At 50.7% G+C, this 12,789-nt stretch overlaps 1 protein-coding gene across 1 annotated transcript; it reads right to left on the bottom strand.

Annotated features, from left to right (window-relative positions):
• Window positions 1-2,359: 2,359 nt before the first annotated feature.
• On the bottom strand, window positions 2,360-12,012 carry LOC116860783 (zinc finger protein 555-like). The gene is made up of 4 exons (XM_032847038.1): window positions 11,958-12,012; window positions 5,182-5,308; window positions 4,404-4,587; window positions 2,360-3,998 (listed from the first exon to the last, which is right to left on the bottom strand). The coding sequence occupies exons 1-4, from the start codon at window positions 11,958-11,960 to the stop codon at window positions 2,432-2,434; spliced, it is 1,881 nt and encodes a 626-aa protein (XP_032702929.1). The 5' UTR covers window positions 11,961-12,012; the 3' UTR covers window positions 2,360-2,431.
• Window positions 12,013-12,789: the final 777 nt, after the last annotated feature.

The raw sequence follows: 12,789 nt of genomic DNA, 5'->3' as shown, positions 1-12,789 counted from the left end.
TTTTAATTCCCCTCTTCTCAGAGCGCCTGTGTGGGTCACTCAGTTGAATGTCCAACTCTTCGTTTTGGCTCAGGTCATGAACTCGGGGGTCTTGGGATCAAGCCCTGCAGCAGACTCTGTGGTCAGGGTAGAATCTGCTTGTCCCTCTCCCCTTACCCCATCTTGTACTCTGTCTTGAATAAATAAAATCTTTTTAAAAATCCCATCTTCTCAATAATGACTGACTGCTGCTTTACCAATTTAAATTAGCTAAATCCAATTATTTCTGCTTTCTACAATCACCAAACAGAAGCCCAAATCTGCAAGTATATCCTTCTAAACAGCCTGGGGCTGATATATCCTACTGCCCTTCATGTGTTCACTCAAACTGCTTGAATTCAAGGCACCCAATTTTCATTGACTACAAGCGTGTTCCCAGCAGTCTGGGTTAGAAAGCTTTGACAAAACAATTATTTAAGGTTTTATTAACAACAAATAAGAAATCAGTTTAATAACAGATGTTTATGTAACAATAAAAATAAAATTTACGTGACAAAATACCTTAAGTTCTATGCACTTGGAAATACGGACTTGGAACATAGAATGCTTAATAAAATCACAGTTGATTTGGAATCCATAATTGCAGTGTAATATCTTAATCTATTCTCGCAGCACACGACAAAGAGAGTAACATTTGGTAGTGTTATGGGTTGAACTGTCCACCAAAATCTGTAGTTGAAGTCCTAACCCCAGTACCTTAGAATGTGACCTTATTTAGAAAGAGTGCTATCACAGATATAAGTAGAGGCAGAGATATCGGAATCGGGTGAGCCCTAACTTGGCTGTGTGTGGCCCTTATAAAAAGAATGCCACGGGAAGAGATAAACACGCATGCATGCAGAAAGCAATGGGAAGATGAGTTACGTTGCCACAAGCCAATGAATTACCAGAAGTTAGGAGAGGGCTGGAACAGACCCTTCCCTAGCACCTTAAGAGGAGGCAGGGTCCGGCCAATACTCTGATTTGGGACTTCTACCTTCAGAGTTGTCAGACCAAAATTTCTGTTGCCCTAAGCCGCTCAGTTGTGGTCCTTTGTTACTGCAGCCCTTAGGAAAGTAATAAGGTAAATACATGCGTGATGTGAAAATGCAAGACATAACTACAAATGATTTTCCTTGATGATAAAATATATACTGTGTTTGAGGACATAAAAAAACATAAGCGTTAAGCCCATATGAACAACATTCAGCTCTCCCAAAATCTAATACATGAAGGTGCTTTTCGTCGCACGAAGGACTGAATGAGCACACTTGAAAATGCAACAGGTTAGCGAAGTCTCATGCGCTGTTTGGCTCTGTAGCAGCGCCGTAGCTTTCGTGGTAGAAACAGGACCACAGAGTCACTAGAAGTATTGAAAATAAGGTGTTCACAAGACAAATTAGACCTTATACACAAACAGGAAAATCTGGAGAAGGGGGGATCATAGCAACAAAGAGCACTAAACTTGAGTCGAAATGAGTGGTCTAGAGAACACATCAGAGTTGGCAGGAATATCCAAATTGGGAGTGCAAGACCACACAAGTGGATCCTTGATACACAGCTCACGGATATACTCATGGAAGCCTACAAAACTCTGAAGAAAATGGGACTCAAGCACACAGCATTTTTTTCATGATACCCTTGACTGGCAGGGCCAAGATCAGGAAAACGGGCCGAGGTCCAAAGCCCTTTTGCATCTCTCACACTTTAACATGGCTCTGAACAAAGAAATGGCTTCTTCAATTCTGTCTTCGAAATCCCATGCCAAGTTAGGCTACTGGTAAATTTGACCACATAATCATAAAAGGGAAACATGGTTCCCAACGTTCCCACATTGACAACACAACCCAGAAGACCCACCTCCAATTCTGTATCTTATAGCTCAAGGTCACGGAGTAGCTCTTCAGTAAAAGCCTACTGTCCAATTTCCAGTCACAAGCAAGGACAAAGAGCAAAGAAAAAGGGTTGAAAATAACAATTCCCAGGAGACCATGCTTTTGAAGAACTCTGCATAATAAAAAATTTCTGCAAATTGTTTGTAAAAAAAAAAAAAAAAATGCAGTAAGTTTCCTCTGGCCAAAATACATAGATTCTCAGTAAGGCAGAAACTGTATAAGAGGTGATATCCAGTATCTGCCACATTAACTCAGTGAGAAACTCCCAACAAATAAGAAAAACCCCTTCAAGAATTCAAAGAACAAAGAAATTAAAACTACTTACATAATAAAAACACACTTCAAATCCCCATGAGTCCAACAAGCCATAAAGATAGAAGGTTTATTTATGGAAATGTAGGAAAGAAACACCACCTGCAAAATTCTGAATGACAGCTCACAGAGCTAGTTCTCCCCTAACTGTTCATCTGTAAAAGAACTGGAGATACACGGCCCGCAGGTCCACTCTGATGAGGTCATCACAAAGGCGGTACCACATTTACAGGCTGGGTAAGATTTCGCTCCTGGTGTGGATTTCCTGACGCATGAGGCATGAATTCATCGGCGGGAGAGTTTCCCGCATCCCCGAAGTAGTGTCTCTCGGTGGTGTGTATCCTCATGTGTCTTCTTAAGGACGAGGAACAAGTGAAGGCTTTCCCACATGCCTTGCACTCGTAAGGCTTCTCTCCAGTGTGGACTCGCATATGTATTGGCAGAGACGAGGGCCATTTGAAGACTTTCCCACACTCCTTACACTCGTAGGGTTTCTCAGCAGTGTGTGTCCTCACGTGCTGCTGCAAGAGTTCAGGCCAGCTGAAAGCTTTGCCACACTGCTTGCATTCGTAGAGTTTCTCTGCAGTGTGCCTCCTCATATGTTTTTGTAAGGACAGGTGGCAATAGAACGCTTTCCCACAAAGCTTGCACTGATACGATTTGTCCCCAGGATGCATTCTCACGTGTTCCCGAAAGCAAGCTGACAAGTTGAAGGCTTTCCCACACTGTCTGCATTCATAGGGTTTCTCCCTCATGTGTGTCCTCATATGTCTTCGTAAGGATATGGGCCAGTTGAAAGTTTTCCCACACTGATTGCATTCGTAAGGTTTCTCTCCGGTGTGCACTCTCATGTGTCCTCGGAAGGACGAGGGATGGCTGAATGCTTTCCCACACTGGCTACATTCGTAGGGTTTCTCTCCACCGTGAGTCCTCTCATGTCTTCGGAAGGACTGGGGATAAATGAAGGTTTTCCCACATTGCCTGCATGCGTAGGGTTTCTCTCCGGTGTGAATCCTTTCGTGTCTCCGGAAGGACTGCAGGTAAATAAATGTTTTCCCACACTGTTTACATTCATAGGGCTTCTCTCCCGTGTGCGTTATCATGTGCCTTCGAAATGCAGAGGAGTAACTGAAGGCTTCTCCACATTCCTTACATTTGTGGGGTGTCTCCCCCGTGTGTGAGATCATGTGTCTTCGAAACGTTGAGGAATAGCTAAAGGCTTCCCCACATTCCTTACACTTATAGGGCTTCTCTCCCGTGTGTGTTATCATGTGCCTTCGAAAAGTTGAGGAGTAACTGAAAGCTTTCCCACATTCCTTACATTTATAGGGTTTCTCTCCTGTGTGAGTTCTCACATGACTGGTAAGACTAGAAAAGTCGATGAAGGCTTTTCCACACTGTTGACACTCGTAAGTCTTCTCGGCAGTATGAATCCTTATGTGCCGGTTGAGGGACGAAGTACGAGGAAAGGTTTTTCCACATAATTTACATGCATAGGTTCTCTCTCCGTTGTGGGTCCTCGCATGCATTCGCAGGTGTGACCAACAACTATAGGCCCGCCCGCACTCCTGACACTGATACGGTTTGTGCCCAGTGTGCACGGCGACGTGGCTCTTGAGGGAGGAATGATGTACAGAGACTTTTCCGTACGCACTACACTCATACTCTTTCACTCCAGGAACAGCCTTCTGATACAGATTACCACCTGGAATCCTACTGGAGCCTTCCCCACATGGATTGTTACTTTCAGAGAGTTTCTCTACCACGTGATTTCTGTGAAGAACGAGAAGCAGATTAACACCAACCGTCTGATTAATGATTTCTTGCTATTTACAAATAAGTATTGAGATTACATTTTCATCAATTTCAGTGGATGTGTAGGCTTTCTACCCTACCTGATAAAGCAGAATAAACAGGTATCGCGGAAAAGGATTCAACCATAGGAATTACGAAAACCATGTTTCTTCAATGTGGCTTTTCCTCCTAACTGTTTTCAACTAAACTATGTTTTTAACCCTCAACATCAACATCGTATTAAGGAAATCTTTCTCTAAAAGTCCTGTGAGTAAATAGATTTGATCTAGGCTCCTGTAGGGGTTTCCTTTGCTTTTTCAATTTCATGACATACTGAGAACCCCCCACCCCGGAATATTGCTTTCTCTTGTGAGCGCAACTCACCTCAGATGTCTCCCCTGCTTTGTGTGCTGATCTTCAGTGCTAAGTTCTTCCCAAATTTTCCCTAAAATAGAGGCCCAGGAATCATTTCTGGTAAACTCTGCTATTTTATGTTCCTTGGACAGTTTATTCCCATAAACATCCTGCTGAGAAACTGACCCACTGGCTTTAAACTGAGTGTCATCATCTGAAAGCAAAAAGGGAACAAGGTTTAAAGAAAGAAGGAACCTGTTGGTCAAAATGACACTGAGGAGGTTTAGCTGGGTCAGGACCTCACAAATAACAAGTACAAGGGGTCAAGGTGGTAAGCAATCTCATAAACACAGAATTCTCACATGATTACATAAACATCACTGGGCTCCTTAATGACCCATGAAATCTATATTCACTGATGACACATATGGGAGCCATATAGATTCTCCTCATGCAGAAACTACCAGATTCTAGCTCTATGGTGGTTATGACTACTATACTCCCTTTCCACAGTCCAAATCTTTTTTTTTTTTTTTAAGATTTTATTTATTTGACAGAGAGAGACACAGCAAGAGCAGGAACACAAGCAGAGGGAGTGGGAGAGTGAGAAGCAGGCCCCCCCGAGGAGCAGGGAGTGTGATGCGGGGGTTGAACCCAGGACCCTGGGATCATGACCTGAGCCGAAGGCAGACGCTTAAGGACTGAGCCACCCAGGTGCCCTTCCACAGTTCAAATTCTGAAAAAGGCTTGATGTGCACAAAATGCTTGTTCTCTAAGTGACTAAGTGAAGGAATGAGGTCATTCTTACCCACTGAGGCCAGGTTTTTCAAGTTTTCCAGCATCACCTCTCTGTAGAGCTTCCTCTGAGCAGAATCCAGCAAAGCCCACTCCTCCAGGGTGAAGTCCACGGCCACATCCTCAAAGACCACTGAGTCCTATAACACCCAAGAGATGTGCAGAAGGAAAGTTGAGACTCACTGAGCAACAGGATTCGATTCACAGGGAATTCAGATAAGACGCTGTGGTCACCTAAAATCTACTCCATGACTCACTTACCGGATCTCTTACTCTGTCCACACTCACGTCCTCACAAATTTAATAGCTCCACCACCCACGGAACCTATCTTTACACTTTTACAGCAACGAAATCAAGTCTCATCCTTCTTTAACCAAAGGTTTCAGACCGCATTGAGAAGTCACAGAAATGCTCTGCCCATGAAACTAAGGTTGGCATTTTAAGACCCATGGATCTCTTGTGACACAAACTACTTCGACTCCTTCCCTTATTACATATGACATCACTACGCGCCATGTCAAGCCCCAGGTCAAACCTGGGTGAGATTTTATGAAATAAGCACAAACTGAAGGACTGGGAACCTTTCCTTCCATTCTCCTCACTAAACCCAAGAGGCTTAATGGGTTCCACCTAAGCAGAGACCAGATAACTACATCATCTTACAGAACTCCAGGCCATACGCAGACCGTTTCTGCTAACTCAACGATAAAATTCCTTTGGAAGAAGTCTTGTTAATGTATTTGTGTAATACAGGAATGGGATGGAAAGTTAATGAGAGATCAGAGCTCAGGAAAGAGGACACAGACGTGAGAACTCCGATGCATGCATTCCCTACGCTTCCAAGTCTCCGTGCACCTGCCCTACACACACACACACACACACACACACACACGGCAAATGTAATACGATGACAAAACAGCTCTTTCCATCAGAACCACGTAAGAGTATTCTTGCTGACCTTGAGGATAAGGTTAAAATTTCCACCCTGCAAAAGAGTTAACTGAAGTCAAAAATATCTGACAGTGAGTTTGCCCAAGATTATAAAATACATAAAGGATTAGGCAGTGCCTTCCCACAAAGGAACCCCTCCCTCATATCAAGTTCCAGGGAGAAGCAGCACCCCCCATACATCATCCTTCAGGCCATACTCTCAGCTTCTTTCCGTGTCCCTCCCCTTTTGGGCACATGAGCATGTCAGCCCTCCCCACTGCCCCCCTAAGAACACAGGAACCACTGAGCTGCATTCTTTCTTTAAACACCGGTTGGTTTTTTTGTTTAATTCCTCAACCCCTGGACATCCATGAGCAGCCAATACTGTCATTCAATGTTCTGATGCCAAAATCTACCTATTCAACGGAGTATGAAATAGGAAAGTAGGAAATAACAAGGAAACCCCTATCACTGGCCCGGGGACCAACAGGAGGTTCCTGAGTCAGCTAAACCATGCTCTGTGAGCTACAGTGCTTCCTCCATGACTCTCCTCATCTACTGTCCAGACAGCATGACCTCCCAGGCTATCCCACTTGCGTGTAGATAAAAGCTGACACAGGTGTGCGTGTGTGATTTCATAAACGCCAGAGGGACCATCCCCGTGGGTAGAGAGAAAAGGTACTGACAGGACCCGGCCTGCTTGCTTGGTGCCACCGGTACAGGGGGTGGTATTTAAACTCGAAGCCTTAGAAATAAGCTGAGGTCACTGCAGCAAATGACTTACTGATTGATTGATTGATTGATTGATTGATAACTGAGTTTTTACCTCCTAGAGGTTCAAAACAGGAGGGAAACAATGAAGAGACAAGCAATCCCCACCTGGAGATACACTCTGGGAACTCCAAGAGCAAGTCTTCAGCTCATCCAAGAGCAATTCCGAAACCCCGTGTCTGCTGACCGTCGGACTGACGACCACCCAGCTGCGGCTCGTGTGGATGCAGACACGGGACAGCAGGGGCTTGGAACACAACGCGGAACACAACTTTCTGACCGTGCGGTGTCTGGGCTTTGCTGCTGCTAAGAAAGGCCCCTGGTAATCCGGGGAGCGCTGATCCCCAACTGCCTGAGCTTGACTGTAGCTCGCGCCCCACGGGGCCCACGGTGGGCTGCTTCCGCCTTAGCGCACACCGTACTGACCCGGAACGGGACTCTGACTCTGGGAAGACGGCAGAGTTAGGACACTTGGCTGAGGTCCTAGGTGATGAAAACGTCGGGGTGGTCCAGCTGGGTCTCTCACAGTGGCCAGTGAGGAAGGCCTCGTTCTCCGATGAGCCCTTCAGTCTGCTTCTTTCTGCGCACGTCACCCCCCGACGCCATCCACACTGGCGAAGTGGGCAAACGAGTGACGTGGGCACCGAAGTGTCTGACACTGACGGCCACAGGCAGTCCCTCCGAGCGAGCACCAGACTGAATTACTTAAAATCGGCCACCGTGGGGGCCTGCTGACCGGGTTGCCTCACGCACATCCCACCAGGACACCATCTTACCCCTGGGAGACGCTCGGGTCAGCTGCAACCTCCAGCCAGAGCTGTGCCCTATGGGAATGGACACCAATGAAATACAGAAACTGTGACAAGGCCCCCTAACATTCTAAGACCTTTACCTTTCTGGTTAATGGGATTTACTGAATGGGGCAAGTCCAGGACCCCCTTAACGGTACAACCAAAATCAATACCTAGCTTGGTCTCACCCAGCTACAAAGGGCACTACGGGTGATGATGTTGCTGTAAGGTCTTGTCCAAGGGCCAAAGGCACAGGGCTGTTCAGAAGTGACACCTGAACAGGCCTGAGGGTCCTTATCCTTATGACGTCCCGCTTCCAAGGTTGGCCCTTGGCTGGTTCACAGGGACGTGCTTTTGGGGAGGGGCCACGCTGCTAGGTGAGGCCCCTTGTGTCTTTTTCTGCAAACCATGTCTTGTGCTGAAGACCAGCTTTCCTTCTGGGAGTCTGGAATCCTGGTCCGTGCTAGGCAGAGGGGCTTTCCAGGACCAGCCCCCATTAGAAGACCTGCTAACTGAGTCTCTCATTAGCTTCCCTCATAGAATACTGCCCATGTGCCGTCATGCCCGGCTGCCGGGAGTACTCAGCATAGCTCGCATGATGCCACCGGAGGGGACCCTTGGAGCTCTGCCCTGGTCTCCTCAGGACATTTCTTGTCTGCTGACTATGCTCTGCACCCTTGCGCTGTCATAATCAGAGCCGTGAACACAACTCCGTGCTGGGTCCCGAGAGTCCTCCTCACGCACCTCTGAACTGAAAGGTGTTCAAGACTGTCGAACTGTTCATTCAACTGCTTGAGACTGAATGTTTCTGTGCCCCCCAAAATTCATGTTAAATGCTAACTTCAATGTGACCGGACTGGGAGGTGGGGCCTCTGGGAGGGGATCAGGTCACAAGGTTGCAGCCCTCATGAATGGGACGAGTGCCCTCATGAGGGCGCCCTCGCTCCGGCCGCCACATGAAGGCACTGTGAGGAGACCGCTGTCCATGAACCAGGAAGAAGGGCCTCACCAGACACCAAATCTGCAGCATTTTTGTTCTAGCAACCCCCACAGATGGAGGAGACAGGGACGCCCAACACACCCAGCTCGAAACCATCAAATACTTGATCACAATATTAATTTTTTAAATGTGCATTGAGGGGGCGCCTGGGTGGCTCAGTCATAAGCGTCTGCCTTCGGCTCAGGTCATGATCCCAGGGTCCTGGGATCGAGCCCCGCACCGGGCTCCCTGCTCAGCGGGGAACGTGCTTCCCCGTCTCCCTCCACCTGCTGCTCTGCCTGCTTGTGCTGTCTGCCAAATAAATAAGCTAAATCTGTATTAAAAATGCGCACTGAGAATCCAAAATATGCAAGACTTTGCAAACAAGCTTTGTGCACATTAGTTTATGTGTGCTTAGGGATTCTGCAAAGCAGATATGCATACCGGATCAGAGCAGAGGGAACGCACAACACAGTCCTCGAACACCCGCACTTGGACCCACACCTTACGGTGCTTTTGCTATTGTGATGGCGTCCCCCGCGGTGGTAAAAAGAGACGCGGATGTCTGCAGGGCACTGTGGAGAGCCCTTGGCCACTTACTCCCTCGCACTCCTGCTCCCAGCAAAGCCGTGCGTCTGACTTCTAGCTCTTTCGTGGACCAAAACGCATTCAGGCTGCAGTCACACAGGTCCCCGTACCGGCACTGAACACAACAAAGGTTCTGAACCCTGTGGATTTAAATTCTCTTGGAGGAAAATAAATAAGGAAATCAAACATAAGTACTATGGAAAATGTGCCCCAGTGAGGGCACCGGGGGGTCTGTATATACCTACGTGTGTGTTTGTGCATTTATCCGTCTGTGTTGTTGCTGACAAGTGACCAACCACAGGGCCGAGTAAAAGAGCACAAAGCAGCCGTGTAGGTCGCATGCAAATGGGTGCCTAAGTGCTCAGAAAAACACGTGAGTGCACCCATGTAACAACACACCCGCGTACAACACACCCGCGTGCAGGGAAGTGCACAGGCAGAACTACAAACACGCAGATCAGCCCCTCCGGACTCCACAAGCCGGCTACCTCCCGAGAGGGATGGGCCCTGCCCTGGGCATCACGTCAAGTGGGGTTTCTTTTTTTTTTTTTTTTTAAAGATTTTTTTTTTATTTATTTATTTGACAGAGAGAGATCACAAGTAGATGGAGAGGCAGGCAGAGAGAGAGAGAGAGAGAGGGAAGCAGGCTCCCTGCTGAGCAGAGAGCCCGATGCGGGACTCGATCCCAGGACCCTGAGATCATGACCTGAGCTGAAGGCAGCGGCTTAACCCACTGAGCCACCCAGGCGCCCTCAAGTGGGGTTTCTTGTGTGAAAGGTCTGCATCCAGGGTCGGACTTCACCTCACGGATGATTGCTTTGCAAGTGTCAACCGTACCGAGGTCATAAGCATGTTCCTGTGCTGACACTTTATTATAAAATAGAAAACACTGAAATCAATTTATATGATTAACCTGTAATCATCCTAAGAGTTGCCAAAAACATGTTTCATAAAATTCAACACATACACAAAAAATCTTACCATTGGGAAACAACGGTAGTTAACACACATAACTGATAAAGGAAAACCAAGGAAACGGAACAAACACTGTATAAATGGTATGAAGCTCACGGTTTCCCCGAAAACAATTTGGGAGAAATCAGGTTTGCCCAGCACCTCAGTGTTAGACGACATTATCCTAGAGATCCGATCAGCACCAGCAGGAAATAACAAAGGCACAGTACCAGAAACACCTGCCTTTGTGCCTAATTCTGAAAACTGTACATACAGGATGATGTCACAGAGTAGATCTTTAGCAAGAATTCAGGATAAAACTTTAGGATAAACCCAATTTTATTACTGAATCTTTTAAGATAAATTTTTATTTAAATTTATTCTACATAAATTAAAAAATTTTTCAATAAATAAATTATTTATTTATTTGACTGAGAGCGCACAAGCCGGGGGAGAGGCAGAGGGAGAGGGAGAAGCAGGCTCTGACCGCAGGACCCTGGGAGCGCAAGCCAAAGGCAGACGCTTCACCGACGGAGCCACCCAGATCCCCCTTCCTGACCTAATTAACAGCAACAGTAAGTTGGGAAACCATTTTTAAGAAGCTAACACGTTCCACGGTACAAACCAAACTCCATTAGTATTATATAAGTAAAATGAAGGCTACGGAAGAACCAAAAGGAAAAATCTGAAAACACTGCGAGTAACGCGCACAAGGAAACAAACGCAGAGAAGGCACACATTCTTGGGGGGGGGGGGCGCTGACTGTTACTAAGACAGCAACCCCCAAGCCGGACCTGCGGTCTTCCAGAAAACTCCCCCACGGCCACCAGCCAGTGCAGCGACGCCTGAAGCCGGGTGTCGCCGAGGAGAGCGGACCGGGCTGCCCGACGTCACGAGTCCCCACGTCGCGGCGGAGAACACACTGGCCACTCGGCCATCGACGGCCACCCCCGCCCCGCCCCCCCGGCTCTGACCACCCAGGACCGACCCAGCGCGCTCGGGGCAAGGGTCCACTCGCCCGCGGCCTCGTCGGGAGGGACGCGCGCTCTCTGCGTCGTCCTCATCCCCAGGGGGCTTTCCCGGGTGGGCCCCGGGCCGCAGGCGCCGCTACTCGGGGACTGACCCCGGAAACTCGCTCCGCGCGGGGACGCTGTGAAAACGTCTCACACACGGCATTAAAGACCTTTCCTCAGTTCTCGGAAATCCTCGCCGCCGGGAACAGCCACCTTCGCCGCGCGCTCCGTTCGCTAGACGCGCGGGCCGGCTCCGCATCCCCGAGCCCGCGCTCAGTGAGCTTCTCGAGGGGGCGCAGCCGGACGCGCGTCCGCGGGGTCTCCCGTCCGCGGGGTCTCCCGTCCTCGGCGTCTCGCCCCGGCGTCCCCGAAGTGCCCCCCGGACAAAGAGCGCCGCCCACCCCCCGCGCGGGCCGTGCAGGAGGCCGCCAGGGCCCTGGGCGCAGCGTCCAGCCGGACTCTGGTTCCGGGAGCGAGAACCGAGGTCCCCTGGGGCCGAGGGCCTGCGAGGGGGTCCCCCGAGCCCAGGGCCCCTGCAGGTCTCCGCGCGCTCCTCGCGCGCTCCTCGCCCGCCCCCCACGCCCCGAGGCTGTCCTCGCGGAGGAGCCGGCCCGGGACTGAGTCCCCGAGGCCCCAGCCGAGGGCGGAGGCTGGGGTCGGGACCCCGGGAGGGGGGACCCCCGGGCCCGCGGCCGCAGGAAGCCGGTTCTGGCCGGTTGGAGCCAGACCCTCCCGGTCTCGGCCCGGGCCGAGCTCACTCACCATCTCCGGCCCGGATCCGAGCTTCCGGGCGTCCTCCCCACGGGCCGGGCAGGTGAGAGCGGCGCGCCCGGGACACCTGGGGCCGCGCGAGGCAGGTGCTCTGGAGCGCCCTGGCCGGCCCAGAGCCACGTCCACGCGGCCGCCAGCGCGCCCGCCCCCGCGCCTGATAGGACGGTGCTCGGGGACCTCCCTCTCCCCGGGCCTCTGACTGGATAGTTTTCCGAGACCGCCTCTGGGGCCCCTAATTGGGCAGGGCTCCGGACCCAAGCCCTTGATTGGCTAGCTCTCCGGGCACCACCCTGGAGCCCCGGATTGTTCTCCGAGAACCGCCCCTGTCACCCTGATTGGACAGTTCTCCAAGACCACGCCTCTGCGCCTGAGTGACACGCAGCCCGGACACACACGGCTGACCCGCCCGCTCCGGACGAGCGCTCCCCGCGGAACCCGCTCCCGGCGCGGCGGGTCCGGCGTCTCCCCGCCCCTCGGCACTCGGCCCGCGTCCTTCTGCTGGGCCGGGCGGTACCGACTCAGTGTCCCCGCGGAGCGCCCCTCGTCGGAGCTGGGACGAGAACGGACGGGACCAGAAGGCCTGGGGTCGAGGTCACCGTGGCCCCGCGCTCTTTAAGAATAAAGACCCGCCACAGTGACGTCACCGCGTGGGAGGCCGGGGAGCGCGGGGGCTGCGGCGACCTTTGCCCCGGAGGCCCCGCCCCTGCCCGACCCCCCGCTGGAGGTCGCAAACCCGGTCCCAGGCCCCTGGCCCGGAAGGGTTGGGGCGGAGCAGCCCTGAAGTCCGCCGGGGCGCGCTCTGTGGGCCGGAGCGGGATCTGAT

Source organism: Lontra canadensis, unplaced genomic scaffold (assembly GCF_010015895.1).
Source record: "Lontra canadensis isolate GAN:19392208 unplaced genomic scaffold, GSC_riverotter_1.0 scaffold184, whole genome shotgun sequence".
In the NCBI taxonomy this organism is placed as follows: Eukaryota; Metazoa; Chordata; class Mammalia; order Carnivora; family Mustelidae; genus Lontra; species Lontra canadensis.
Note: the sequence above shows the minus strand (reverse complement) of the source record. Positions and strands in the feature narration are given on the sequence as shown.